This window comes from Pelmatolapia mariae, linkage group LG20, assembly GCF_036321145.2.
Source record: "Pelmatolapia mariae isolate MD_Pm_ZW linkage group LG20, Pm_UMD_F_2, whole genome shotgun sequence".
Lineage (NCBI taxonomy): Eukaryota > Metazoa > Chordata > Actinopteri > Cichliformes > Cichlidae > Pelmatolapia > Pelmatolapia mariae.
In genome coordinates this window covers 33,866,093-33,891,250 of record NC_086244.1, presented here as the reverse complement: position 1 = coordinate 33,891,250, position 25,158 = coordinate 33,866,093, and the positions used below count along the sequence as shown (strand labels likewise).

Genomic DNA, 25,158 nt, shown 5'->3' with positions numbered 1-25,158 from the left:
GAAGATGAGGATACGACTCAGGACTGTACTTAAAGTAACGCTGCGCAAATGCCCGTGATTTTATTATATAACTGGTTTCATTTGTCAAAGCACATGATCAGACGGTTGTTGGTTAAACCTGTTTATTAAATGTTTTGGGAAAAATATCAGACTCCATATTAGAAACATTAACAAGTGCACTCATACAAAATTCCCATTTACAAAAGTGAAAAGCACTTCGAGAGTTGACAATGCTTCACAGAAGAGTCGTCAAAGCCTGGTTATCTTACTGAACTTCGCGTGTGTGTTTGAAAACTGAGATTAAACAGTTCAGACCAACATTTGAAATAATTCTGCCACTGTCCACGTCAGAAATGAGATTTTTCACTTTGTCCTGGAATGCATTTCAAGAGATATCTAGCTCAGTTTGTACTTCTGTCCAATGACACCGTGCTAGAAATTCAGTTGGATGAGCAGAACTACTAAAAGCAGATTGGTCTTCATCAGTGAAACAGAATTTACAACCAAAGAATGTAAAAAAAAGAAAAAGAAAGTACTAAATAGATTTATTATCCATTAGTAATACATTAGAAACTGTTAATAAACACATGAACTTTACAAAATACATCTTATTCAAACATTACATTTATATACATACTCAAAGGTTTAAGGAATAATTAGCTTTTAGTGCTCGGGTGGTTTTTGTTTAGCGTTACAGATGAAAGCTATTCATCTTTTCACCCTGACACAGTTTGTTGAGCCAATTCACAACATATATATATTAACATCAGGGCACTAAGCCCGAACAGACATGTAAGGCAGGCCACCTCAAAGTAATCACGAAAGGCAGCACAGGAGTAAACTGATAAGAACAGATCCAAAGTCTCACACACAGACCATTAAACCACCCACAGCCATTGGTCTATAAAATATACTATGGCTTAAAGCACATTTTAAAAAGCAGACTTTAAAAATACAAAGTATGAAATATGAAGACTTTCAATCTGTGTTCTCTTAGCCTGGAATGGATACCGCCTCCTACTGTTCACCCCGTGGTTGATAGTAGAGATATTACACAATGTAATAAATGACACAAACGAGTGACAATCAAGTGCTGCGAACAGCGCAGACAAACAATCACAATGTGGTAACAATGAGAATGCACAAAAACACAAATCTGTGCAAATGTGTGATTTTTTTTTTTTTAAAGTGTGATGTAAACCTTGAAAAATATTATTTCTTTACATGAATGATACCAGTGTTTAAGGCACAGTCTGTAATGTTGTGTTGCTGTTGCTAGGTAGATGTACTTTAAATCTGCTCCTCCATGAGAAGCAACTAAAAAACTCTAAAAACAACATTTGCCTTTCATTGATAGCATTACATCCATTTTTATTTTATTTTTACCAGAGTTGAATCTTTCCTGGAAGGTGCAACTCTGCCGTCACCCCCACTGAGAGAGCTAGCTTTTACCCTGCCATCTGATTAAAAAGTGCTACGACACATCTGATAACCACCATCTGATAACCACAACTGACCTTTTTAAGTTTCAGTACAAGATCACTTCAAGTGTTGCGTTTCCTTTTCATTTTTAGTCAAAACACTTTGTTAACAAGCTGAAGTTTTAACTTCAAGAAAGGAGAGGTTTTCACAGCATTCAGATCCTGGAGTAATAGTGGAACCAAACTCCATTCAAAAATCCATCGTTTTAAAAGTCTTACACACCGAACGTCCAGTGGGAACATTTGGGAAATTGTATTAATGCTTCAAAGTTCACAAAGGAAAAAAAAAATTTATTTGGTTTAATTTTCTTTAACTAATGCTTTTAAAAATGCTCATTTGTTTTTATCATCATTATTATTATTATTTAAAATCATATTTTGAATTTTAAGGGCATGTTGCAGGGTCCACATTTCAGCCAATTGCAGTCTTTACAGGAGTTTAGCTTTTACTGTCGTGAACGAAATGTTTACCAAAAAACAAGAATGATGAAACAGTATTTTAGAAAGTAGGACTTAGTATTAGTTTTTTGTTTGTTTTTTTAATTAAAGGGACCTTGTATGCTTGTCCTTATTTTCTATCATATATGCACAGTGGTACACTGGTAGAGCTCAGGCTTCAAACTGCTCGGTCATTTTTTTTCCTTCTAGTTTTGGGTATTTACGATGTCAGTGAGAACAGACAATCCCTAACCTTCTGTTTACAAAGCGCAGCCAATCAAAAGAAAGCTGTCTTCGTGAGGGGGTGGGGGAACTAAAACTGTTGCTGTGAAGGTGGATGAAATGAGTGGCTGTAGCAACCTCATTTTACTGAAAACTATTATAACAGAATTTTTATTTTTTTTATTTTTTTGAAGGGAGTTTGGTGAGACCTTCTATCCGTAAAAGATGAAAAAAAAAATGGCACAGAGAACGGTCAAGCTAAAACCAAGACTTTAAGGAGACCCCGAAGAAGGCCTCAGAATTCCTCATCCTCTGAGCTGAGGTAGTTCTGCTTCTTCCTCACGTTCCAGTGTAAGCACTGGGCCAGGCTCTCGAACCAGTCATTAACCGGGTCCCGGAAGCAGATCGATGGAACCGGGAAGCAGGAAGTGGTGATGGTAATACTGGAGCAAGAATTGAAATGGAAAAAATAAATAAATGAAAGGAGTTGTACTTTTTAAGGGCTGAACAAGGAAAGAAAATGTTCATTGTTTGCAGTCTTAACAAAAGAGGTGTTGTCTTCAAACTTCCTTATAAAAACAAAAAAAAAAAAAAAAAAAAAAAAAAAAACAGCAGGCATTTACTGAGGAATCCTGGCAGCTCTCTTCCAATAACCAGAAAGCTGATTATGTTTTTGCTGAGTTACATAAAGGAAGAAGCTGGATCGGACTCAGGAGACACTCACAGACTCAAGCCCATTAAAGCAGGTTGATAAGGTTACATAACAAAGCCTTTAAGTGTTGAGGCAGCTGCAGGGGCGTTAAACTTATCAAGTTCTCAGTCCGTGGGCTTCGTTTAGCCTAATTCAGTTTCACCTTTTCTTATGTGTGCGTGTCTATGCCTATGTTATGGCCTCGGCATGCAGACTAACCTGTCCCCGTGGCAGATCTCTTGTCTCTTTCGTCCATCAAACGACACCCATGCTGTGTTTCTGGCGTCACACGAGAGCATTATCTGAGAGACAACGCAGAACAAATGCAGAGGTCACAGAAAGAACATGCTTCATCTTTTGTGTGCGTGGCGTTACCGCTCAGATTCAAACGAGATCTACTTGTACTTGTACGACTTCCCTGTGTCTTGTTAAAACAAATAAATAATAGCAAATGCACGTGACGAATGAGCTTTTTTGGCAAGTTCGCCAGTACCTTGAGCTCCACCCCGGCTGGCACCACGATTGGTCTGAAGGAGAGAGAGTGCGGGCAGATGGGGGTGATCATGATGGCCGGGACGTTGGGATGGATCATGGAAGCTCCTGCTGCCACTGCGTACGCTGTGCTGCCTGTAGGTGTGGAGACTATCACACCTGAGTGGACAGAGATGCAAAAGCACATTTTCACTGAAGCTCAGGTACTTAACAGGATATCCAAGAGTCACTGCAAAGGTTTGGCTACTTTTTTATTTTAGGCAGAAAAATGTCGAGAAGCTTCTGCACAAAGTACAAGAATTACTAAGAGGTGACGGTCAGTCAGAGATGCAGGCTGAACTTTGCCCTTCTTTACACTCTTTTGATGGCTCAGTGCATTAATCAGCACATAGTGAAGCAAAACTGTTGTTAGCCTTATCAGCATGCAGCACTGATCTGATTTCACTGTGAGCACGCCCTGATTCTGGACGGCTTCGAAGTCTCCGCGCTCTCATGCCACTCACCATCTCCCTGCACTGTAGTAATGAGGTGTCCATCCAGGAACAGGTCTACGTTAGAGAGATAGGAGGAGGGTCCTCGGTCCACCACCACCTCATTCAGTACCTGCAGATTTGTGGGAGGGAGAAAAAAAAAAAAACAATTCACACATCAAACGATTTTCAATTTGCCACAACCCCCATGTCTGCTGATATGATGTCACCCACTCGCACCACATTGTTGGATTTGTGCCAGTACAAATATTTGTCAGAAGCCATTAACCTCATACGTGCGGTCAGAGCGACATTTCGCTAATGACTCCGTTTGCTCCTGCTGCTCTTTAAACAGCAGGTTAACAGCCTGCAGGCGCCTTCTTTGAAGACGGCCGAGTCAGGACGAGCAAACTGCATTAGCGAGCCGTTTTGACCTATTTTTAGCGCGGGCTGAGGCTGCGAGGGGAGCTGGACCCTGCAGTTATGTGACAAAAACTTTTATTGGAGAACCAGAAGCTCTAACCTACAGGGGGACAATCGTCTGCATTCTGCAGCAGGAACAGATAGAATGTCTATGTCCCAATGCGAGGTGGACACATTACCTGATACTGCATGGCTTTGCGGCTACTTTCAATGTCCCCGTTGGTCAAAATGATCCCCTTTTCGTCCACCCTGGCCTTCTTTTCCCAGTTCTCTTTGAGCACCCGCACTTTCAAGCGACTTCTTAAGACAATGGCAGCGTTACCTGCAATTAGTACAAATGCTTTAAGCTTCCTTTAAGGAAAACAACACACACTAAAACCCTTCAGTTATGCAAAAAGAATGCAAAGACTTGTACAAGTAGGTCATACAAACATGGAGGCTGAAAGACCGGTTAGGAAACATTCATTACCTTCAATAATTTGGTTGACCTGAGACTGGTAGTTTTCAAATTTGAATGGGGTCAGAAAGCCCAGGGAACCCAGGTGGAAGGACATGACTGGTGGAACGCTCTCCTACGATGGAAGGAGACGGTTATGTTTACAGCAGCAAAAGCAAAAACGCACAGAGTGGCGGCGTGGGCGACCGGCTGAATACCTGGAAGAGCGAAGATGCGTATAGCAAAGTTCCATCTCCACCGAGACAGATGATAAAGTCTACACGATTGGAGATGTCGTCGAGATCTAAGAGATATGAAGACAACAACTCATTTAAATCTCTTATTTTAAAAAAAAAAGAAAAGTTATATACACTTCATGTAACTGGATCAGAGATGACTGGTGTCCGTACCTTCTCTGAAAGTGCAGAATTTCTTTGTAACGGCCGCAAAGTTTTCATCGCCTGAAATGGCTGGGTCCTCCAGGACTTTCTTTTCCACGTAAACAATCATGCTTTTCACCTAAATGACACACGACAATCGAGAGCCTGTTATTTTTACTGGACATGCGGTATAACATTAACACTCAGCAGCTTCCCACCAACAAACGCTGCCCCCCGCCCTTCGGTTTGTGGTTACCTCGGTGAGGAACCTGCAGAGCTCTTTGAAAGGCTGCAGCAGACTGGCATCTCGGATCTTCTTGATGACAAGGACACTTTTTGGTGGTTTGTTCCACGTCAGCCTCTGGCTGGCTGGATCCTGAATGTGCCTGAACAAAGAAACAGGTCAGAACAAAGACATCGTCACTCCGTGCAAAAGGGCACCGAGCTGCATCACCGGCTTACGTAAAGGGCCTGGGACGTGAGCCCCGAGATCTTAGTCAACACATCTTGTATCAGCTAACTGAAAATTCCTCTTGTTCATCGCCACTAAGGCTGCTCAGAACCTATCCAATTAGACATGTCAGCTTACTGTCTAGCTCTGCTGCCACACACTTGTGAATCTGTCTGCAGGGTTCTGACTAAACCCTATGATCATCTTGGTTATTAAAATCCTTACAAAACTGCAAAACATGCAAGAAAAAAAACAAACAAACATCTGATTACAACGTTAAAGTAGAAACTAACAGGACAGATGAAAATCTGAAACTCTCACAGGTTAAAAAGAGATAAGTCTGCTGACTTGAGTTAGTTACAGCTCTGCCATACATATTAGGAACTTAATGACTCTACAATCAGTTGATTCTAGTTTCTGTACAAGCAGTTCCTATGCAAGAAGCTGGTTTTACAGCCCTGGAAATATATGCAATTAGAGTTACAGGAGTGAGAAGTCAGAAATTATTCAGGCTCCGTCGCCAGTAGCATAACTGCACAGTCACAGTTTTTTTACACTTTCATATAAGAGCTTTTTAAAATCCTTCCTTATTGATTTTAATCAAACCGCATCTACACATTTCAGTAAACCCTTTAATAAACGTTTGGATCAAACCACTGAAGCCGCTTAAGATGCATGATACAATAGGAGTATTATGCACCGACTGAGCATTAGCTTTGAAACAAAATGAACATTAATTAGCTTAGCACCAGCATGACTTTTTGTGGGGTGTTGAGCCTCGTTACAGTCAGGTGGCTAAATTACCGAGAGGAATAGATTTTCACAGATAAACTTCTCCCTTATCTGTTATCAATAAAACTTCAACATTTCAATTTCAGCTGTGGTACGAGCGTAGACCTCAGGAATGAAATAAAATCATGCGGCTATCCTGGTGCAAAAACTTCCAAAACTACTGATGACAAGACTTCAGCGCATTCATGGATACAGTTGGACATGTAAACACATACAAAAATGAATAATTAGTAAGTAATGCATTAACCTACACGAGTATTTCTGTGAAATCAGCACTGAATGTGTGGGTGACCACAGGAAGCACCAAATCATATCTGTGGTGCTGAAGTTGTTCCATCAGCCTGTAACGGTTCTTCCCTCCGTGAGTGTGTTGAGACCTTACATCTCTACATATAGTTTACAGCTTTCTGTCAACAGCAAATGCACATGGCCTGCTATTTTTTTTAATACTAAAAATTTGGAAGTTGCAGCAACAACCACACTGACCCACTTTTTCACTTCTTCTGAATCAGTGTCACAGGAATCAACGCAATAGATTGACTCAACATCCTTAAAGCTTTAATCCTCATGTGAGGACATATTACATGCTTCTAAAACAGCTGCCACACTGTTAAAGCAACACACTCCTACTAACCCCATATGATAAAACAGTGACCAGTGTTTTATCAGTGACCACAGCAAACACACCTACGAAACTCCCACCATAACATAAGAAAAAGCAGTGACACATTCAGTTCCCCTTTCTTTAAAAAACCCCCAAAATGACGTAAAGACAAAATACCCCCAAACTCAAAATTAGAACAATCACAGATTACTTACAAAGGCCGTGAGGGCTGGTACATTCTTTAAAACAAGAGGACTAGTTAAATGTAGTAAAAGATTTCGAATGATTTGGCTCTGACTGACCCGAACACACACACACACACACACACACACACACACACGTGTCCAAACATCTAAAACTGAGCAGTGCAGGCCTGCTTTCAAACACAATCACATGAGACAAAAGCAAAACTTCATTAGCATTTGAAGCAGCGACAAGCTGTGATCCATTCATGGACAGTTTCTCCTCTGACCACCTCAAAGCACGCTCAGCCTGACCTTCCCCTTTCAATCATTAAGCCCGGCACACGTAAACAACAACTTTTAAATGTTTATTTTTGTTACCGAGCCGCAAAAAAAGTGGAATTCTCTGTCTAAACTCAAGAAGCAGTTTAATATTACCTACACTGCAGGTCACTGCAGTGCAACTCTCTGAACATCTGTCTGGCAGCGGTGGCATGCCAGTTAATATTTCACCTATTGAACATGTTCTCTCTGTTGAGAAAGACACAGAAGATGCTAGAAAGCTCTCTCACCATTTCCAGACCCTGTTCTCGCTGTGGCTCGCGGGAGCGTCCTGCAGTACACACTGGTTGAACTTCATAACTGTACACATGTAACGGAGATGCTGCTTCAGGATGACTCAGCTGGAGAACGGGGCTCTGTCGTCGTGGCCCGTTCTGACAAAACAGTTCATTCCGCTTCTAACTACTTCCTTGAAAGCTGCACATTATAGCAGCTGAATCAGTTTGCTTCCCGAAGTCCAGTCGCGAGTCAGCCACCGGCAGTCTGAGAGGCTGAAAGTGTCTCCATGCGCTGAGAACAACTAACAACAACAAGCAGCAACGCCACCCCTGCTGATGGATCCTCTGTGGCTATATTTGGCCCAGCGAGGACTTAACACTAAACCTTCCTGTTGCATTCTGCTGCTGAATCAGACCTCTCACTCATCTTAAAGTTGACTTCATCGCAGACTCCGCCCACTCTGCTGTACTGAACCCGCCCATTTCTGGGAAGGACCTTCCTTGTCAGACAGGTGCGATTATCTCAAACACTGAAACCACGCCGGTAGAACTCGGAGCTCATAGAACTGGTACAATGCAATGAAAGGCCTCTTAGACCAATGGGCATGACAGATGACTAATGTGATCTGTCAGCTTTAGAAAGGAAACAATCAAACACATCAACAGAGCTTTTGTTAGGAAATTATGCAATTCTGGGTTATGGTATTACACCAGGATCTATTTGAACTTCCTCATGCTCTACGGTAAGCAGAGAGAGAGACTTAAACAATATGGGCTTTATTGAGAGGATAAACATTATAGCATAAAATCACATTTGAGTCACACAAATGAGTCAAACCCAATAAGAAGTTGCCTTCAGACATTAGCTGTCCTTAGTCTCCCCGCTGATATTTTCACATCAGTGTGCATTTATATAATTAGAAAAGCCCGAGCTAAGTCAAAGTTTATGAATAGTACCTGCTGTAAAATATTTTTGGGGCATTTCTGGGAGTCCTTTAGAAAGGTTTTAGTGGAAGATGGAGGATGATCACTAACATTACATTAAATTTCTAAAAACAAACAAAAAACCCAACTAATTTGAACTCTTCTTATTCTCTGCACGTTTGATTTGGCCCATTTTTGCACCAGATGCCCTTCCTGACAACCCTAAATGGATTTGTGTCTCCTCCCACAATCACAAATATGTAAATCACTACACCTGTTCACTGGTATGCTAGTAATGCACACTCTGTATGAGAAGCATGGACTTCTTATCTCTGCTTGTGTGAACTGATCACGCTTGGTGCATCTCATTGGGCTTTACCTCAAAATAATATATTAAACATATTGTCACTACCATTCGGCCACTCTGGATAATTAAGTAGTTTTGATCACAAGGAATTAAACGTACTTGTAGATTTAATAAAAGGCCAGGTTTAATTTGGTTCAATTAAATCTCTACTTAGTGGGAAAAATTCAACATAAGTTCTGATTATGTTTTAGCACACGTAGGCATGACATAAGCACTCTGTGCGCATTCAGCGGTAGTTCGGATTTGACTACAGTTGCCTCGGCTCTCGTCTTTCAAGTGGAAGTCAACAAAGCAATGAGGCAACACAGAACAAAGGGAGTAACATGGCTGGTCTTCAGAACAATGCACTGTGAAGTTTTCAGGGTGTATTTAGGGTGTCGGGTATCAATGTGGCCACATGTGTCTGCAGTTCCCCGAAACAAGCCAACAATGAGTGAAACAAGGCTGCGTCCATCTGCTTTGAGCACTCTCACAGCCACACCCTTCCACAGAGAGTGATCTAAGAGGCAAGTTTCCAGTTAGGAAGGTCTAAACTGGTGCTACTTTACCTTTAATCACATATCCTTCTTCCTACTGCCCTAAAGCATAGCACCTACTGGTCACAGCAGCTGAGGGTCCACAGTAGGTGCAAACATTACACTTGTAAACACTGAATATGTGAAACCAGGTTAGCCTGAAAAGAACTACAGTGCAGCCTTTGGAATAAAGACAGTCTGGTTTTGCTACTTTTAACCTGTCGAGCAGCTTTAAGGGAGCTAATCTGCCTGAACAAACGCAGACACTTATGTGACTGATCGAGTCAAGAGATCAACAGTTTGAACGTCAAGACTCTTTCATAACTGCAGCACGGTGAGTTATCTAGGGTACAATCAAATAAGGTGACTCGTGTATATGACAGTGATGCCACAGTGACTGTAAGAAACAAGTAGTGCTGACGTCTTGGACAACATTATCAAAATATGTTGGACTGCAATCTTTTATGCAGAGAAACTACTGGATTCCTGTACATGAAAGTTGAAAAGGTGATTCCTTTGCAAATTTGTGAGCATCCAAGATTTGAGGAAACTTTGGCTTTTTAAAAAAAAAAAAAAATGTATAAACAAAAAAACTGACCAAGAGACTGACAGCAGAAAAGATGGACGTAACCACGGCGACATCACCCAATCTGAAGCCTTGGCATGATTGGTCCTGCCACCTTCATCTTTGGTTGCAAACAACAGGATGTGACAAAAAGGGGCAGGAATGACCACAAAGCTCCTACGCTTATTGGCTAATGGTTTGTGACTGATCACCTTTTGGCCAGTGAGTGTGTAGATAACACTCTATTTTGAAACATAATGACACAGATTTACAACAAACAGACTTCTTCTTCTTCTTTTTTTTTTAATTGAGTGGGACGTTGAACAAGTGACCGAGCCCATAAACTCGTTAGGAAAGCATTATAAAGGTCAAGTCAGAAATCTGTTTTCCCATAGACGTCTATAGGACCACAAAGCTTTTTGCAGCCACAGCTATGACCATTTTTTGACCTTCAGGTAGAATGCAGGTTTAAGACACTTACACTCTGGCTGCCTTTTTGTTTTTTTGTTGTTGTTTTTTTAAATACGGTTTATGCTTGTGTCCATGAAACCAGCCATTACCACAGGAACATAAGAAAAAAAAGAAAAGCATGCTGTTGCAAGTTGTGTTACTAAATAGTCAATTAAAATAATTTTTAATGTTTATGGAGGCTCAGAAAGACACACAACGGTCAAACGGTAACAGCTTAAACATAGTGAAAGAGTCACATAGCCAAGCAATTATAAAGTTCAGCAATGTGAAAGTGACCCATAACTCTTCTCTTATTCTAGGTATTGTGCTCAACACACAGGACACAAAGAACAGTGAGGCTGTTTTCAGCCACATGAGAAGAACTGAACAGAAATCACTGTTGATATGCTCAATCAACAGTTGTAAAAGTCATTATTCGAACCTTCACGTTCCCCTTTTCTATTTAACAACGCAACACAGCGTTCTTCGATGCTACATGTTATGTTTAAAGGTAGATGTGCAGCAGGACACTCACTTATCATCCAGACACGGCAACCAAGAAATTTATGAGGCCAAACAATCAAACACTCTTAAGTAGTCAAGGCACATGACCTTAAACCTCAAATCAAGCATGGACTGATCTGAGGTTAAAAAAATAAATAAAATAAAATAATTTTTAAAAAGAATCTCTCAAACCTGCAGCTAGTCCGCATTTCACAGCACACTAAACCCAACGTGCCTCTGACAGATTTGTCAGACAGATTCAAAAAAAGGAAAGCAGATGCGCTGATGTGATCCAACGTGATGTGTGATTATCACGAAGCACTCAACAGACTCATAAATACTAATAACCAAGCCCTATTTAGAATCAAATCACTGATGACAAATTAATAAACGCCAACACAACAATGAAGAATGATGTTAGTGTAATGATAAAGCTCATTTTGGATTCAAGGTTCCACTTTAAGCACTGAAACGGGCTGATAAAGACTAGACATGAAGTACCACACGATGTGCAACATGCTGCGTTTACACTTGGAAGTTACAAAAGAGGAAATTGGCACATTTACATGGAAGACTTGTTCTCATAAACTGATTATTTTAAAGAAGTGTATGATAATGATTTTTAAGCTGTGTTAACTAGTTTTACAGCAAAATTGCACTAGAGTTCAGAAACAATGGAGTATGTCAGTCATGACGCCTACAGATGCTTAACAGTATGGTTTGCATTTTTTCTACACTTGTTTCCTCATACTGGCGTGTCCTGCACAATGTGGACAGCTGATCAAGTTACTGATTAGTTAGTATGCACATGGTCTTCAATCTTGTGCAGAACATTCAGCTAATCATTGTTAAAGGTGTTGGCTAAAAAAATATATATATATTCGGCATGTTGGAGTATGTGCTGCATGTGCCCGCGTTCAACTACCTGAGCTCTGAGGAATTTACCTGCTTTTGAAGATCAGCATGAAAACAGCCTCAGAGCATCAAACTCAGCTCAGGCTTTATTCTAGATTTAAAGTAAAACCTGACTCTAAACATGGAAATCTAAAGTGACTGTGTATTAGCAGTCAGCTGTATTGGCCCTGCTCTGCTTGTGTTAAATCTGTCTTAAAGGATTAAAAACAGTTCTACTCTTTCATTTATTTTTTTATTTTTTAACTGAACAGAAATGCATTTCTGTTTTTTGTTAAAAAACAAACAAACAAAACAAAACAGAAAAAATTGCTTTTTTTAAGTGTAGAGTAGATCTATGTAGGTCATTTTAAAAAAAAGAAAAGAGATCCAACAATAACTGAAATGAATGTGTACTTTATGACACTATGGTGTTGCTTTTATTACCAATACTGAGTCCACAGCACTTCCTTAGTGACAATCACTTATTTCAGATTATTTTTCTTTGTGCCTCTCCAAAAAAAGGCCAGAAAAACAGACTCTGATGCTAGCTTTAGCTAGGCCTTAAAATCATCCAGATCTGAAAGGACTTGCAAAAGTTCAGATGGCACAAGTCTCACCGTGATGCTAAAAAGCTCCTTTATAGCCTTTAACGCTAATTTGACTGCAGAATTTAGACCCATTGTGCTACGAAAACTACACAAAATTACAAGACTGACATGCTAGATTAGCGTCAAAGTTAACTACAGGATTGCATAACTGAAGGTAAAAGAACTGGTCCAAAAGTTGACCACTCATGACATTAGCAACACTGCTCTTTTCTCTGCTCCAAAACCCTTTACAGGCCCAACCGGATTTCAAAGCAATGACATGATGCTTTGTTGTACAGGTGGGTTTTAGTGATGCAAAGACACACTAAACTCACTACTGTTCACTGTACAATGACTCACACTGAAACTAAAGCTTAGGAATGACTTCCAAAGGTGGACAACAATAAAAAACTCTCCCTGTTTGACTTACATTACTGCATGTGGGTTCTGGAGCATGCATGCCTTGGGGCCGAATGTCGTCACAGGGCTTGGTCCATGAAGTGATTGAGTCCTCCTAAAAGAGAGGATAAAAAACATTCATATGTAAACACAGCAAGTAGCTGGGCAAGAACGCAAATGAAGACTCCAAGGCATTTTAAAATGATCTCATCTTGTTCGAACTGCGCATAAGTTGACCCCACAACCTCTTCTACTGTCATCTGCTCGTTTACAGGAAACTGGAAGCTGAGCTCAAGACCGGACAATGTCACTCACCCTTTGATGCCGATGCTGGTCTCTAGAAATTCCCAAGTTACCAACTCTTTTTGTCAAAGTTTTCACCAAATAAATTACACTTTTAATTTCAGTTTTCAAGACAAAAAAAGAAAAAAAAAGGGGAAGCGAAACAAAGGCTGTTGGAGACGTCTACAAAACAGAAGCGGAAGTTCAGAATTTACAGAATTCACAAATCAGCCGATATTTCGACACACCACTAGAGTCTCTATTTGTGTCACTGCGTCGATCTGGAAACCTTTCACTTGATAGGTGAAAGTGTAAACTATGGCGCTACAGCCCAGTGCTTGAAATGTTCTTTGTTCAGATTTAGACTTTTTTGGGGCGTCTGTGTGTCGTAGGCGCAGTGTTAACAGTGCATCGGTGAAATTAAGCCCGACAAGCTGTTTTATAAGCCTTACTTATCCACTTATTTACTCTCTAGCTCACAGAAATCTGCTTTCTGCGCAGTGGAAAAAATGAAAATCTTAAGCACCTGTCTGTATTAGGCTTTGTTAACGCATTGTGACTGGAGTGTGGGGTCAAAAGGTCAGCGCTGGCGTTCACTGACGGCGCAAACGCAGCCTTCATGCTGAATCACTCAGTGAACAAATCCTCTTAGCCGTCTCACTCTGCGAATGCACCATCTGCTGTTTACGCACTCTTAAAGCTGCACTGAACGATATTTTCATACAAACATGTAAAGAAACTAACGCGCAAAGCCAGAGACGCTGCTCACACTGACAAAAACACTGACAGTTATCACCAAGTCTGCAACTCTACGGAGTCTGCTGCTCTTGTTTCGTTCACTGCTTTGGTATTTGTCAGAACGCCAAAAAACTGGAGTCCAATGGGATGATGTGGAGAAAAGGCAAATGTTTTAAAGTGACAGCAGTTCGATCAATGATAAGTGGTCGCGAGCTTGTTTTAGGGTCATTTTTCCCCTCTAGTGGAGAAAAAACAAAAAGTAATGCAACTTTAAGACTTTTACATTCACCAAATGGGCAAAGAGAAAAAAAGAGAAGAGAAATAAAAAGATGAAGCTCTGACACTAAAGTACAAAAACAGAGTAAAGCTGTGTGTACACTGGATTTGTGGTGGTAGCAACCAGAGAGCAAAAAAGTAAATGGCATTTAGTGACTTCAAGCAACTACGGGCAAAAAGACTGCTCAGGTCAGACTCAGGTGAGAGACTGAAGAGACTACCAGTGAGACTTAAGTATATCGTTGATTGACATGTGACGATACCAAACATAAGGCCAGGGGGACAGAATTGGCCTGGAAGGCTTTGGAAAATGCTTTACAGCTTTTCCTTCTGACAAAGACCTCCACATGACCACTCATACCACACCAAACTAGTTAAGTGTTAGATAAACAATTAAATGATAGAAAGGTTCTCTATTATAGAAATCTATTTTTTTTATAGTGGGTCCAAAAAAAATTCTGTGAATTAACCAAAACCGAGACTGCTAAAACTGTACTTGACCTCTGACTAAATGTTTAGTTAAAGGGCAATTTCACTGGTCCGGCCCACTTGAGATCTAAATGAGCTGTATCTGACCCACGATGTAAAATGAGTTTGACATCCTTGAATTAGACGGTCACCTAGGTTACCAGAGCCTACAATGTCCCCAAGCAACCAGCTGTGTACGTAAGCTTAACTTCGTACTTCTCGAGCAATCTGAGAATGTATCAATATTTCAGTCCAGCACTGGATCACAGTGCAGGTGGAGTCACAACATTTTTTAAAATCACTCCAACAGAAGATATTGTATTGCGTTGTATTAGTAAAATAATACACAGATATCAAACTGTGATCAGCTTATCGTAAGCTCTGGTCTTATTGTAAGCTTTTAACTAAACTCACATTAGTTACTTTTCAGCCAAGGAGGTCCACCTCACTTTTTGCTTTTTACAAAGGGTCCTTTCCAAATTAGGATAAATTCCTCCTAAATCTTAATGCTTGTGAAAAAAAACCTTGCAACATGAACAGTGAGCAAACCAAAGAGGTTTTAAACATCCTGTTTCCGTGAAGTCAGATACCCACACAAATCCATTTCACAAAAGTCTCAGCTGCTGAAACTGTGATTGTGTCTCAACATTTTCCATGCTGCTTACAAGGTGGTAGCGCAGTACTGCAATCAGGTTAACTGATTGCATTACTGGACTATAGTCATGGCAACATGGACCATTTAAAAAACATCTGGATGTTTCAGGCTGAACACTTGGCATCGTTACATGTAGCGGGCCTCTTCATGGCTGTTCGTATCTGTGTATGTGTGTGACAGACTTACTGCAAATTTAGTGAGCAGTAATGAATTAATATCTTGACCTTTATAGCAACGCTCTGTATGAAAGTGAGCTGACCAACTGAACAACAACTTAAAGCATATTAGAACCTAAATCCAGCAAGCCCTGGTTTGTTTGCTTAAAGGTTAGTCTGCACCAGGGTCACGTCTCTGATAAGCAGGAGGTTTTGACCAGTGAATCAGCAATTTTTCACTCACATGACCATAACCCTAAGGAAAGATAAAAATGAGGGGTTGAAGTTATAAGTAATACTGTTCTTCTGACCTTGCACTTTAAACATGGCTCATTACCACCTAAAAAAAAAAAAAAAAAATTAAAATCAAGTTTCATGTGTGGACAACTGCTTTACCTGTATTCAAAGGAGGTGCTGGCTGAGGAAGTGCTCAAGCTGCGGACTTTTCTGTTTCTTCGAGTCAGGTTGCGGGCAGGCACCTCCCCTCCATCACAGGTGGAGCAGCAGTATGGGGTCGATTCCACTCGCACGTCCTTTCCGCCCTCCATCTCACACAGCCAGGCTGGAGGTAAACTGACATGACACAGCAATCTTTCGTGAGTAGAGCGATCAGGTGTCACACTTTGCGTGACACCTGATATATGATCTGTATAATATACAGGATCTAAACTGCGACAAAGGAATGAAAACCAAGTGACAATAAATCCTGGGAGATGACGCACAACTGTGTGAGGCTGGTCGAAGATGATTTTCAAAGCCTTTTGTTCAAGTTATTTTGAATGTGGGAAAATATAACAGTATGTGTGTTTCCCACAATCGGCTCAGAATCAAAAGAAATGTGCCAATTTATGTATTCATCCCCACTGACACCCGAAGAAAATGATCACACAAAAGAGCTGCTGAAATAACATTTAATCGCAGCCTTAACAGATACAGGGACTATAGCATAAGAACTTAAAAATAGACTATAGCTAGTAATATTTACCTAGTGAAAGAGCTGGCAAAGTTGCACACATAAAATATATTTGTTCTTCAATTGCTAAATGCCAATTTTTTTAATTTGCGCCCTCTCCCCTCAATCACACTCCTCCCATGAGGTGTATCAACAGCAATGAGTTTGTCCTGATCTGCTCACTCTGTTCATTAACACCCTAGCAACCATTAATCAGCTCAGCTGGCAGAAACATTAACCCCGGCTCAGTGTATTGGCTGCATGCGCCAAACTTCATGTAATAAAACCAGCTTTTGTACTGATGGTCCAAAAGAGGCAAAAACTTACAGAACATCATTTCACCTATTATATACATAAAGAAAACACGAGCGAGTCTACAGCTCGGGTCACATAAAATCCACTGACGCGCTCAAATGTTTCTATTCATTTTATTATCTTTCTATCGATCTTACAGATTACATCTCCCAGTAACCGGCGTTCACCAAATTACATAAGGGTTACTATGCACTCTTTTCTAAGTCGATATTAAATTGAAATAAAAGTTTTTGTCCAAACAGTAAAAACTTCAAGTTATGCCAAAATTAAGCTTCAACTAAATTATACTGGCTAAAGTTTTTTCCTTACCGTCAGCCAGCTAGAGAAAAAGATGCAACCTAGCTTACACAGGTTAATGTTTATCTTGCGCTTAACAGCCTCGTCTTTGCTCTCTTTGTGATTTATCACTTTTCTAATGGTCGAACTGTCCCGTGTGGTCTACAACAGGACCTCCACCGACTTGCCTGACTATATAAACGGATGAATGGTGGCGACCACAGATATATCCCCGGTTAGGCAACTAAGCTAGTTCCCAAGCTAAGCTAGCAGTTAGCCGTCCTGATCACAGAGCGTCACATCATCCAGCTGCACGGCTACCTTTTTACTCACAACGTCACGGGAGACGACGCAAATCTGGCGCGCGGCAAAATCCCGCAGGATCAGAACTTCACCATTATTATTCGCTTTAATAATATAGTTACACCATCTCACTTCTCAGGAATCAACAATCACCTCGCAACTTCCTCATACTGACCAGCCAATCACGGGCTCCCTCTGCGCCGACGTCATATTGGACTACCTCTCCAGGCTGCAGCACCACAGGTTATATATACAGCATTCAGATTATATCACAGGAGCAAACTATTAAGTAACTACATTGTAGGTAAAAAATTATACGGCAAAGACATAAAGATATAGCTGCTGCATGAATTAAGGGATTATTTTGGATTAATGATTCCACTAAAGCCTCCAGGCTTAAATTTCTATCACCCCTCATAATGATTAAACTACAAAATAACCTTTATTCCGCTTTATTCTGTTTCTTTTCTAAATGGTAATGCTAAATGGTCTTTAGCAATGGTTCTGGTCTTTCAAGGTTTTTCTTTGGGCATTGCTTTTTTACTCATTTTCCAGTCCGCGTACTTCACCATTTTGGCAGATGTTGATTTTTTGTTTTGTTTTTTAGCCATTTAACATTCATATAGTCATTCAGCAATAATAAAAAAAAAAAGCTACCTTACTCGAGGGATGTACCAGGTGATTCTCAATTAGCTATTATCTGAAAAGTTAACATGCAGCATGGTGTGCATGGTGTCTTTAAAAGAACAGAGGAAAGTGGACAAGTGGGAGAGAAATGATAATCCTTCAGCAAATGAACAGTGTCTGAAAGTTGTGTCTTTAACAAATAGAAAATCCAATCTGGCAAAGGAGAAATGGTCTCGGTGGAAGGGTGGCTGTTAAGAATCCATTTTTAAGGAAGTGAAACGCGGAGAAAAGACTTGACACAGCAAAGAACAAAAGCCAGCCAACATCCAAACCACAGCTTTGAATGTACTTAAAGAATCCCATAGAATTCAGCCTATTCCTGAAGATTACTTAAAGAAATTACAAAAACGTATAATATTGACTTTCAAGCTCATTAGAATTGTACAAACTCCGGTTTTGCCTTATTTCCGTGTATGTTTGAAACATGTTTCAAAAATCGCTGCACCCATTTCCCATTTTCTTAGAAAAATATGAAGAAATGAGGTGTTGCTCAAGACTTTTGCACAACAGTGTATGTACTGTTTTGAAAACAAAAAATAAAGAATACTCTGGTAATTGTTACACACTTCAGTGTGCTTCAGTCAATCAGTACAACTTTACAGAGGTGGGAAAATAACGGAGTACAAATACTAGAATTCACATTACCTTACTTTATGTTACTTAGGTTTAACATGTTTGAGGGAAGTTTTGATTTCCATCAAACATCATTGAGCCTAAATGGAGGGAACAATAACACAGAAAAGACAATGCTGTTGGTGTAGCCATCACTGGAGCTTATCACATACGCAGAGATAAAATACAAAAAACAACAACATATAATTTATACATCATTTACAGAACTATACTTACCAGTGGTTAAAGTGGAGCCTGTGTTGTACTTCAGGATCTAGTTCGCACTGCAGAGACACATGCTGTGGCAAGTCATTTCAAATGCAACATTTCTAACAGCTGGACAGATATCAGCATGCACACAAGCCGTTTGTATGCAGTTTGACTCAAGGTGTGTTGCCAGCTAAAGGTTCAGCTGCTGTATTTCCCAGGGAGCGAAAAGAAAGAAAAGCAAAGAAACCTCAGAGATGGAGAAAGATAAGAAAGACAGGATGGGAGGCGGAAGAAACGTTAGATTTAAAGGTAAGAACTGCTCAGTGACACCAGATTTAAAGATTAACTGTAATGTCATCATTTTTAATCATATATTGGATCTGTATATGATGGTAAGTTATGGTGTATAGCCTACTGTGTGTTAATCGAAGACTGAGCAGCTTAGTGCATATAAAGAGGTTAGCTCGCTGTACTGTGGTGAATTTAAAGTAAAGCACTGCTTTGGACTGAACACCACAGTGACTGTAGTGTTCATGGTCAGAGATTACATCAAGGGTACATCAAGTGTAGCAGAGATGAATTTAGATGTAAGCGATTAAGCTTCGATTCATTTACTGAATCTTTATACCAACTGTGTGCTGTGTAGTAAAAAGGCAGTATAAACAGTATACCATGGAAATCAGCCAAGACAGCTCGTGAAACATTTGCTTGAATTCAGCTGTGTAAATCCACAAAGAGCAGTAAACCTCAGCAGCAACACACTTCAGCTGATCACAGCCTGTACACAAAGAAAATGCTGGAGATTACAACAGAAATTATTGTGGGGTGTGATTTTTTTCCCCCACCCTGAGCCCACGACTCTAGAAAGTAATATGAAATACAGTGAATTTAAAAACAAAGCTCTTAAAAAAATATGTGATTTTACCTAAGAGGCTGAATCAGTACATTTTGATGTAGTATTTTTTTTTTATCTTTATTTTTGCCACTTGTTTATCAAGTTCTACATGTCATCAGAAAGACCAGACTCGGTAATTTCTTTGGAATTGTTACAGATGTGCTGACCATCTAGAAGGAAAACTACTTGCTCATGGTCATGCATTCATCCACACAAAATAATCTGTATTTGTATTTCAGATGTCTGCCCAGTAGAGGGCAGTAAACGTCAAGGATTATTACCAAAGCATGTACATTAGAAGGGACTCGGATCATCCTTCGGTGAACCAGGGATCATCAAGTGTGAGAATATACCAAGTAAGCAATATGCAAACTGCTAACACTGAGGGAAATGCTCTTTAGCAAGGCATGCCAGTTAAGATCGGCGTGTATAATTACGCTGATGTTTTCAGCGTGAACACGTATGCTGCTGTTACTCAAGCTGGGAAGTCACAGTCTGCAATTTCATTTTTAGCCTTCACACCCAAACTCAGAGTGGCACTACAAGAAGGTGCTTTCACACTCATTGTAAGTGCTGATGAACAAAAAGAGGAAAGTGAGTGCGTTAATGACTGTACAGAAGAGGCAGGCTGATTCAACAGTGGATAAGAAATTGTTTATTGACTTGAACATAATTACAAGGAAACCAAACAGTCTGCAACATTCTAGCTTCAGTGGGAATCGCTCTAAGTGAATCACACTCAACACAGTAGGTCATCTCAAACTGCTTTTTATTACATCTTAAATAACAGTACATTTTAATATAGTTTCTATCTTGCATCCAGCTTTCGGTTGTACACTGACTGACTTTAAAATTAAATACAAAAGGTGAAAAGGGAACAGTGGGGGTGCAGAGCTCTACAGTTATTTGATAGAGAAAGAGAGAAAAAGGAAAGGGAATTTAATTAATTTGTAATATTTTTTTTATTTTGTTTTATTTTTTGCCAACTCCAGGCCTAACGCACAATTACAGCACATTTTTTTTGTACAGAATGTCGCAGAGAAAAAACAGAATGGAAAAAATGTCACTACTGCTAAAGAAAGAGCGTTTGTTTACAAGAAGGGAACAACAGAAACTTCTGCCATTCAGATGCTGCAAGATTTTTTTTTTCCCGTTTTTTTTTTATTAAAGGACAGAAAAAACCTGTTATAAAATGTTTTCCTTTGTAAATGGAATTTCGTTTGCTACAGAAGGAATGAAATTTTTATTTTGTTCCATTGGAGATTGTGTATGTTTACGTGAATGAATGTACGTATGTATGTGTGTACAATTTAAACATTTACGTTACTTTAATTTTTGTGGAATCCCTCCCAAGTATGGACCAAGTAACCGTTAATGTCGCAGGGTTTGCTTCTCGAGTGCATAGCTTTGACATTTTAGTTGAATCGTGTATGCACGGAGTAGCCAAAAACAAAAAGGAGGAAAAAAAAAAAAAAAGAAAAAAGGAAAAAGAAAAATATAAATACCATCGTATTGATATATTCAACAGGTTATTTTCTCAAAGAAAAACATCAAAAGGACTTAATTTCATATGCACCTTTTAAGCAATTCTACAGCATGCGATTCTAAGAGATAACCCACCCATGGCAGACAACCAAAATTTTTTTTTTTCGTTTTTAACTTAAAAAGTTTCAATATCATTATTTTCAAACATTGATTTATACAACATGTCATTCACAGAGTAGTAACTGCATTTCCAAGCACGGAATGGGCACCTCTGTTAAAAGAGAAAACGTCCGGATTGCAACCGGGCTAAAGTGGAGGTACTCTCTACCTGACCAAATCACATCACCGGTCCCAACCACGGGCAACAGAAACCAGGGGAAAAACAAAGGATAAGGAGGGGAGGGCATGAACAGAAAACAAACCAAAACCAAAACAAAACAAAACGAGGGGCAGGGTGGATTATGATCTGATGGGTTAATCTTTATTCTACATTGTTGCCAGACAAAAAGGTGTAAGAATGGTTAAAATGTTTGGGTTTCTTTTTTTGTTGTTGTTGTTTTCCGTTTTAAAAACGAGCATTCGTCATCATAAACAGCATGTGCTTGGTTAATTAACTTTTTTCCTTTAGACATTATATATGCAAAGTTTAATTTTTGTGCAAACAGATTTGTGGATACACTGGGGTGTGGTGTGGGACAAACAAACAAACAAACAAACAAAAAAACCCCAAACAAAAGACAGTAAAAGTATTACTGGGCTAAATATACAGAAGGGCCAGAAGTGGCTTTGAGGACTCCCTGTTGAAGCTGAATTCTCTCGCTTTGTTCTCCGGTGGGATAAAGCTGGATTTAAAATGACGCGATCTGGAGATTCTTTTATTTTTCCCAACTTAAAAACATTCTCTAAAAATGTGTAAAGACTAGGAAATAAAAGCTTTCATCCTCATTTTAAACATTAACTGACAGTTCACTGATCTACCTCTTCAACAAAACAGAAAAACAAAACAAAGAAACAAAAATAAACATGGTCAAAAAGCTATCAAGAGTTAGATCACTGCCATGTAATAACCTTCACTCAGACCTGTGCATAATGAGGACGCAGGACACATTTTGCTTGGTGATGGTGGTGGTGGTGGTGATGGTGGCAGCGGTGGTGGGGTTTTTGTATTTTCAGTTATAACAATACCAGACCATGGTCGTAGGAGGAATGCACAATTTTCCCCTCAGTTCCACTCTGAAAGCACTAAATTCCCCAAGCTTTTTTTTTCTTTTTCTTTTTTTGTAGCTTAATGAGTGACAGACAATTGTGCTCTTTTAAATGAGAAGGAGAGAGAGAGAGAGAGAATTTTTGCCCTTGATAGTTTTTTGGAGGGGGTGGAGTCAGTATCATGGTGTGTTTTCGAAAAGATTGGATATGCAATAAAATTGAACATCGTGATGTTGGAATGGTCTTCCACTCGACTTTGGAGTCCGGATGCCATCTGGAAAAAACAAACATTTTCGTTATCGTTATTATTCTGCAAAGTTACTGACTGTGCACAAAACTGTAAAATCATTTAAGCCAGTGCCTGCAGTTTCAATCTAAACCCCCAGATGGCAGTAAAGATGAACTCTGAGGCGCTGGTGCTAACACCTACCTTCAGACTCTAGTTCCAGATCTTGAGGAAGCTGTCCCAGGACCCTGTTGCCACTGCCATGCCATCGTCAGTCACACCCAAGCAGCTCACCCGGTTATCATGACCGGCCAGGACACCTGCCAAGACAGCAGAGGATGAGACAAAGCACCAAACCTGCTCTGTCTGACGGGTACTGCAGGCTAACGTAGACTCGAGAATAAAGGTGCAGGTTTGGAAACTGATTACATGATGAAACACTTTAGAAAAAGGTGAAAGAGAGCAAGACGAAACTTGTTTTAAACCATAAAGTGCAGAGTAGGCTATAAACCAGTTAGTAAAGGCTGATGCTGACCCAATATACTGATAATCAATACTCCATACACCAGTGGATCGATATATTTAAAAAAGAAAAATTGTCTGCTAAGATGTGGGCTTCTGATCCCACTATGCATTCAGTAGATCAAGTACTCATGCCTCCACGGGGGCTCTTCACTACTCGAACAGGTGATGCTTTCGCCTCTCTCAGCTGCTTACTTTGGCTACAGTTTGGCTTCAGATATTTAATGGGGAAATATTACTCCACAAAGTATTCACATAAAGCCAAACATGCTTAACCAAGACTGCAAATACACATTAATACAGACATATGATACACTAATAACTAAAACATTTTACATGTTGCACATTTGGCTACAAAATATTTATTCCCACTCTGCTTAAACCTGCTGTCAGGTCTCACAGGGACAATGTGCAAGTGCAATTAGAATAGATTAGCATCTACCTTCACAAGTAAAGCATTGCGCAGGAGCAGTGCGTTTCTGCTGACGCGTCTCTGATTTGCACCAATAGTGTTAGGTTTAATAGTCAAAGTCATTTTTAATAGGCATTTTAATACACTCTCTTCCTAGTTTCCCAGAACGGCCTTATGATTGTGTCTCCCTTTATAGCAGCTCCTCAACAGTGTCTGCAGGCTATAAGGTTATTTGGTGGCTGGAACATATTCATCATTCCCTGACAACTAACACACAGTGAACTCTTCACCGCCATGTTGACAGAACTAAAACCCTCAGAATAGATGGAGCTGTATAAGCTGTAAGGCAGGGGTGCCCAATCCCAGTCCTCGAGAGCTACTGTCCTGCAGCTTTTAGATGCATCCCTACTCCAACACAGCTGAATCAAATGGTTTGATTGCCTCTTCAGCATGCCATCAAGTTTGGCAAATGCCTGATAACAAGCCATTCATTTGATTCAGGTGTGTCGGAACAAGGATCCATCTAAAAGCTGCAGGACGGTAGCTCTCGAGGACTGGGATTGGGCACCCCTGCTGTAAGACAAACGCTACTTTTAATGCAACATAACAAAAGAACAAACACACTCCTATCAGTGTTTTCACTAACAGTTGCAGTAACTTCCAACAAACTACAAAAAATTTATGCTGCCAAGCCAAAAATCTTCTGTTTGCCACACAGCCTGATCTAGTGATAATAACAACTTAAAACTGTTTAAATGACTTTATTGCTACATACGGTGAATATGTCAATACAATGGTGATTACTGACTCTTCAACAAGAACTAACTTTAAAAGACCAACTGACAAGTTTGTGTGCAGGTACTGGCCACACCAGCAAAGTTGCAAAAGTGCTGTTAGCATGCCGGCTACTTTCATAGAATAATGCTCGACATCAGATAATTTTAATTGCAAATATTTCTGAAACTAAAGCAATGCAACAACAGGTACCTCCATATTATGAATGAGGACTCCTGACCATACCCTTTCAAGTGCTGCCACTCTAATGCAGCAGATGTGGAAATATTGACTTCATGGCATAATGGCGAGTCAGCATCAGTAGTGAATCAAATCATCAGCAATAATAATTTTAGGTTTTGTTTTTTCCTTAGAGGCTTCATAATGTGAATATTTCAAATTACAGAAAAAAAATAAATGAAATTCTGTGTTCACATTTGTCAATGAAGTATAATCACATTCACACAGCTCCAGTCTTTTGCTCCGTATGGTGCCTACCTGCACGGTCGGCCTTCAAAGTGTCCCAGACGTTGCAGTTGAAATCGTCATAGCCAGCCAGCAGTAGGCGGCCACTCTTAGAGAATGCGACAGAGGTGATGCCGCAGATGATATTATCATGTGAGTAAACCATCAGCTCCTGGTCAGCACGCAGGTCAAACAGCCGGCAGGTAGCGTCATCTGAGCCCGTGGCAAATGCATTGCCATTAGGGAAGAACTGTAACAAAGGGCAGGGGAATCTGAAGTATTCTTACTTTGTGCGATTCTTCAGAGTGAAGCTAATTATCTACACTTAAGGGCAGATATCACATACCAAATCTTTTTTTAGTCCGTCTAGTCATCACTTTTAGAGCAAAGCCTACTGAATACTACTTGCAGTACTAC

At 40.0% G+C, this 25,158-nt stretch overlaps 2 protein-coding genes and 1 long non-coding RNA gene across 6 annotated transcripts in view; 1 reads left to right on the top strand and 2 right to left on the bottom strand.

Annotated features, from left to right (window-relative positions):
- Window positions 1-105: 105 nt before the first annotated feature.
- nadka (NAD kinase a) lies at window positions 106-15,949 on the bottom strand. Of its 2 annotated transcripts, XM_063463166.1 has the most exons (11): window positions 15,798-15,949; window positions 12,859-12,942; window positions 5,290-5,419; window positions 5,064-5,172; window positions 4,872-4,957; window positions 4,687-4,789; window positions 4,397-4,539; window positions 3,828-3,927; window positions 3,326-3,483; window positions 3,052-3,134; window positions 106-2,584 (listed from the first exon to the last, which is right to left on the bottom strand). In XM_063463166.1, the coding sequence occupies exons 1-11, from the start codon at window positions 15,947-15,949 to the stop codon at window positions 2,437-2,439; spliced, it is 1,296 nt and encodes a 431-aa protein (XP_063319236.1). In that variant the 3' UTR covers window positions 106-2,436. The 2 variants fall into 2 exon arrangements, with proteins under 2 accessions (XP_063319236.1, XP_063319237.1); XM_063463167.1 differs by lacking the exons at window positions 12,859-12,942; window positions 15,798-15,949 and adding an exon at window positions 7,635-8,015.
- LOC134618015 (uncharacterized) lies at window positions 15,867-24,852 on the top strand. The gene is made up of 4 exons (XR_010091784.1): window positions 15,867-15,969; window positions 17,387-17,490; window positions 19,891-20,007; window positions 24,745-24,852. It is a non-coding gene; the product is annotated as an uncharacterized LOC134618015 (long non-coding RNA).
- Window positions 20,284-25,158, bottom strand: part of gnb1a (guanine nucleotide binding protein (G protein), beta polypeptide 1a) — a 30,175-nt gene continuing 25,300 nt past the window's right edge. For all 3 annotated transcript variants that reach the window (XM_063463170.1, XM_063463168.1, XM_063463169.1), the window contains exons 9-11: window positions 24,775-24,991; window positions 22,773-22,888; window positions 20,284-22,616 (exon numbers count right to left, since the gene is read on the bottom strand). In XM_063463170.1, the coding sequence (XP_063319240.1) occupies window positions 22,782-22,888; window positions 24,775-24,991 (324 nt within the window). In that variant the 3' untranslated portion in view covers window positions 20,284-22,616; window positions 22,773-22,781. The remainder of the gene's footprint in view (window positions 22,617-22,772; window positions 22,889-24,774; window positions 24,992-25,158) is intronic.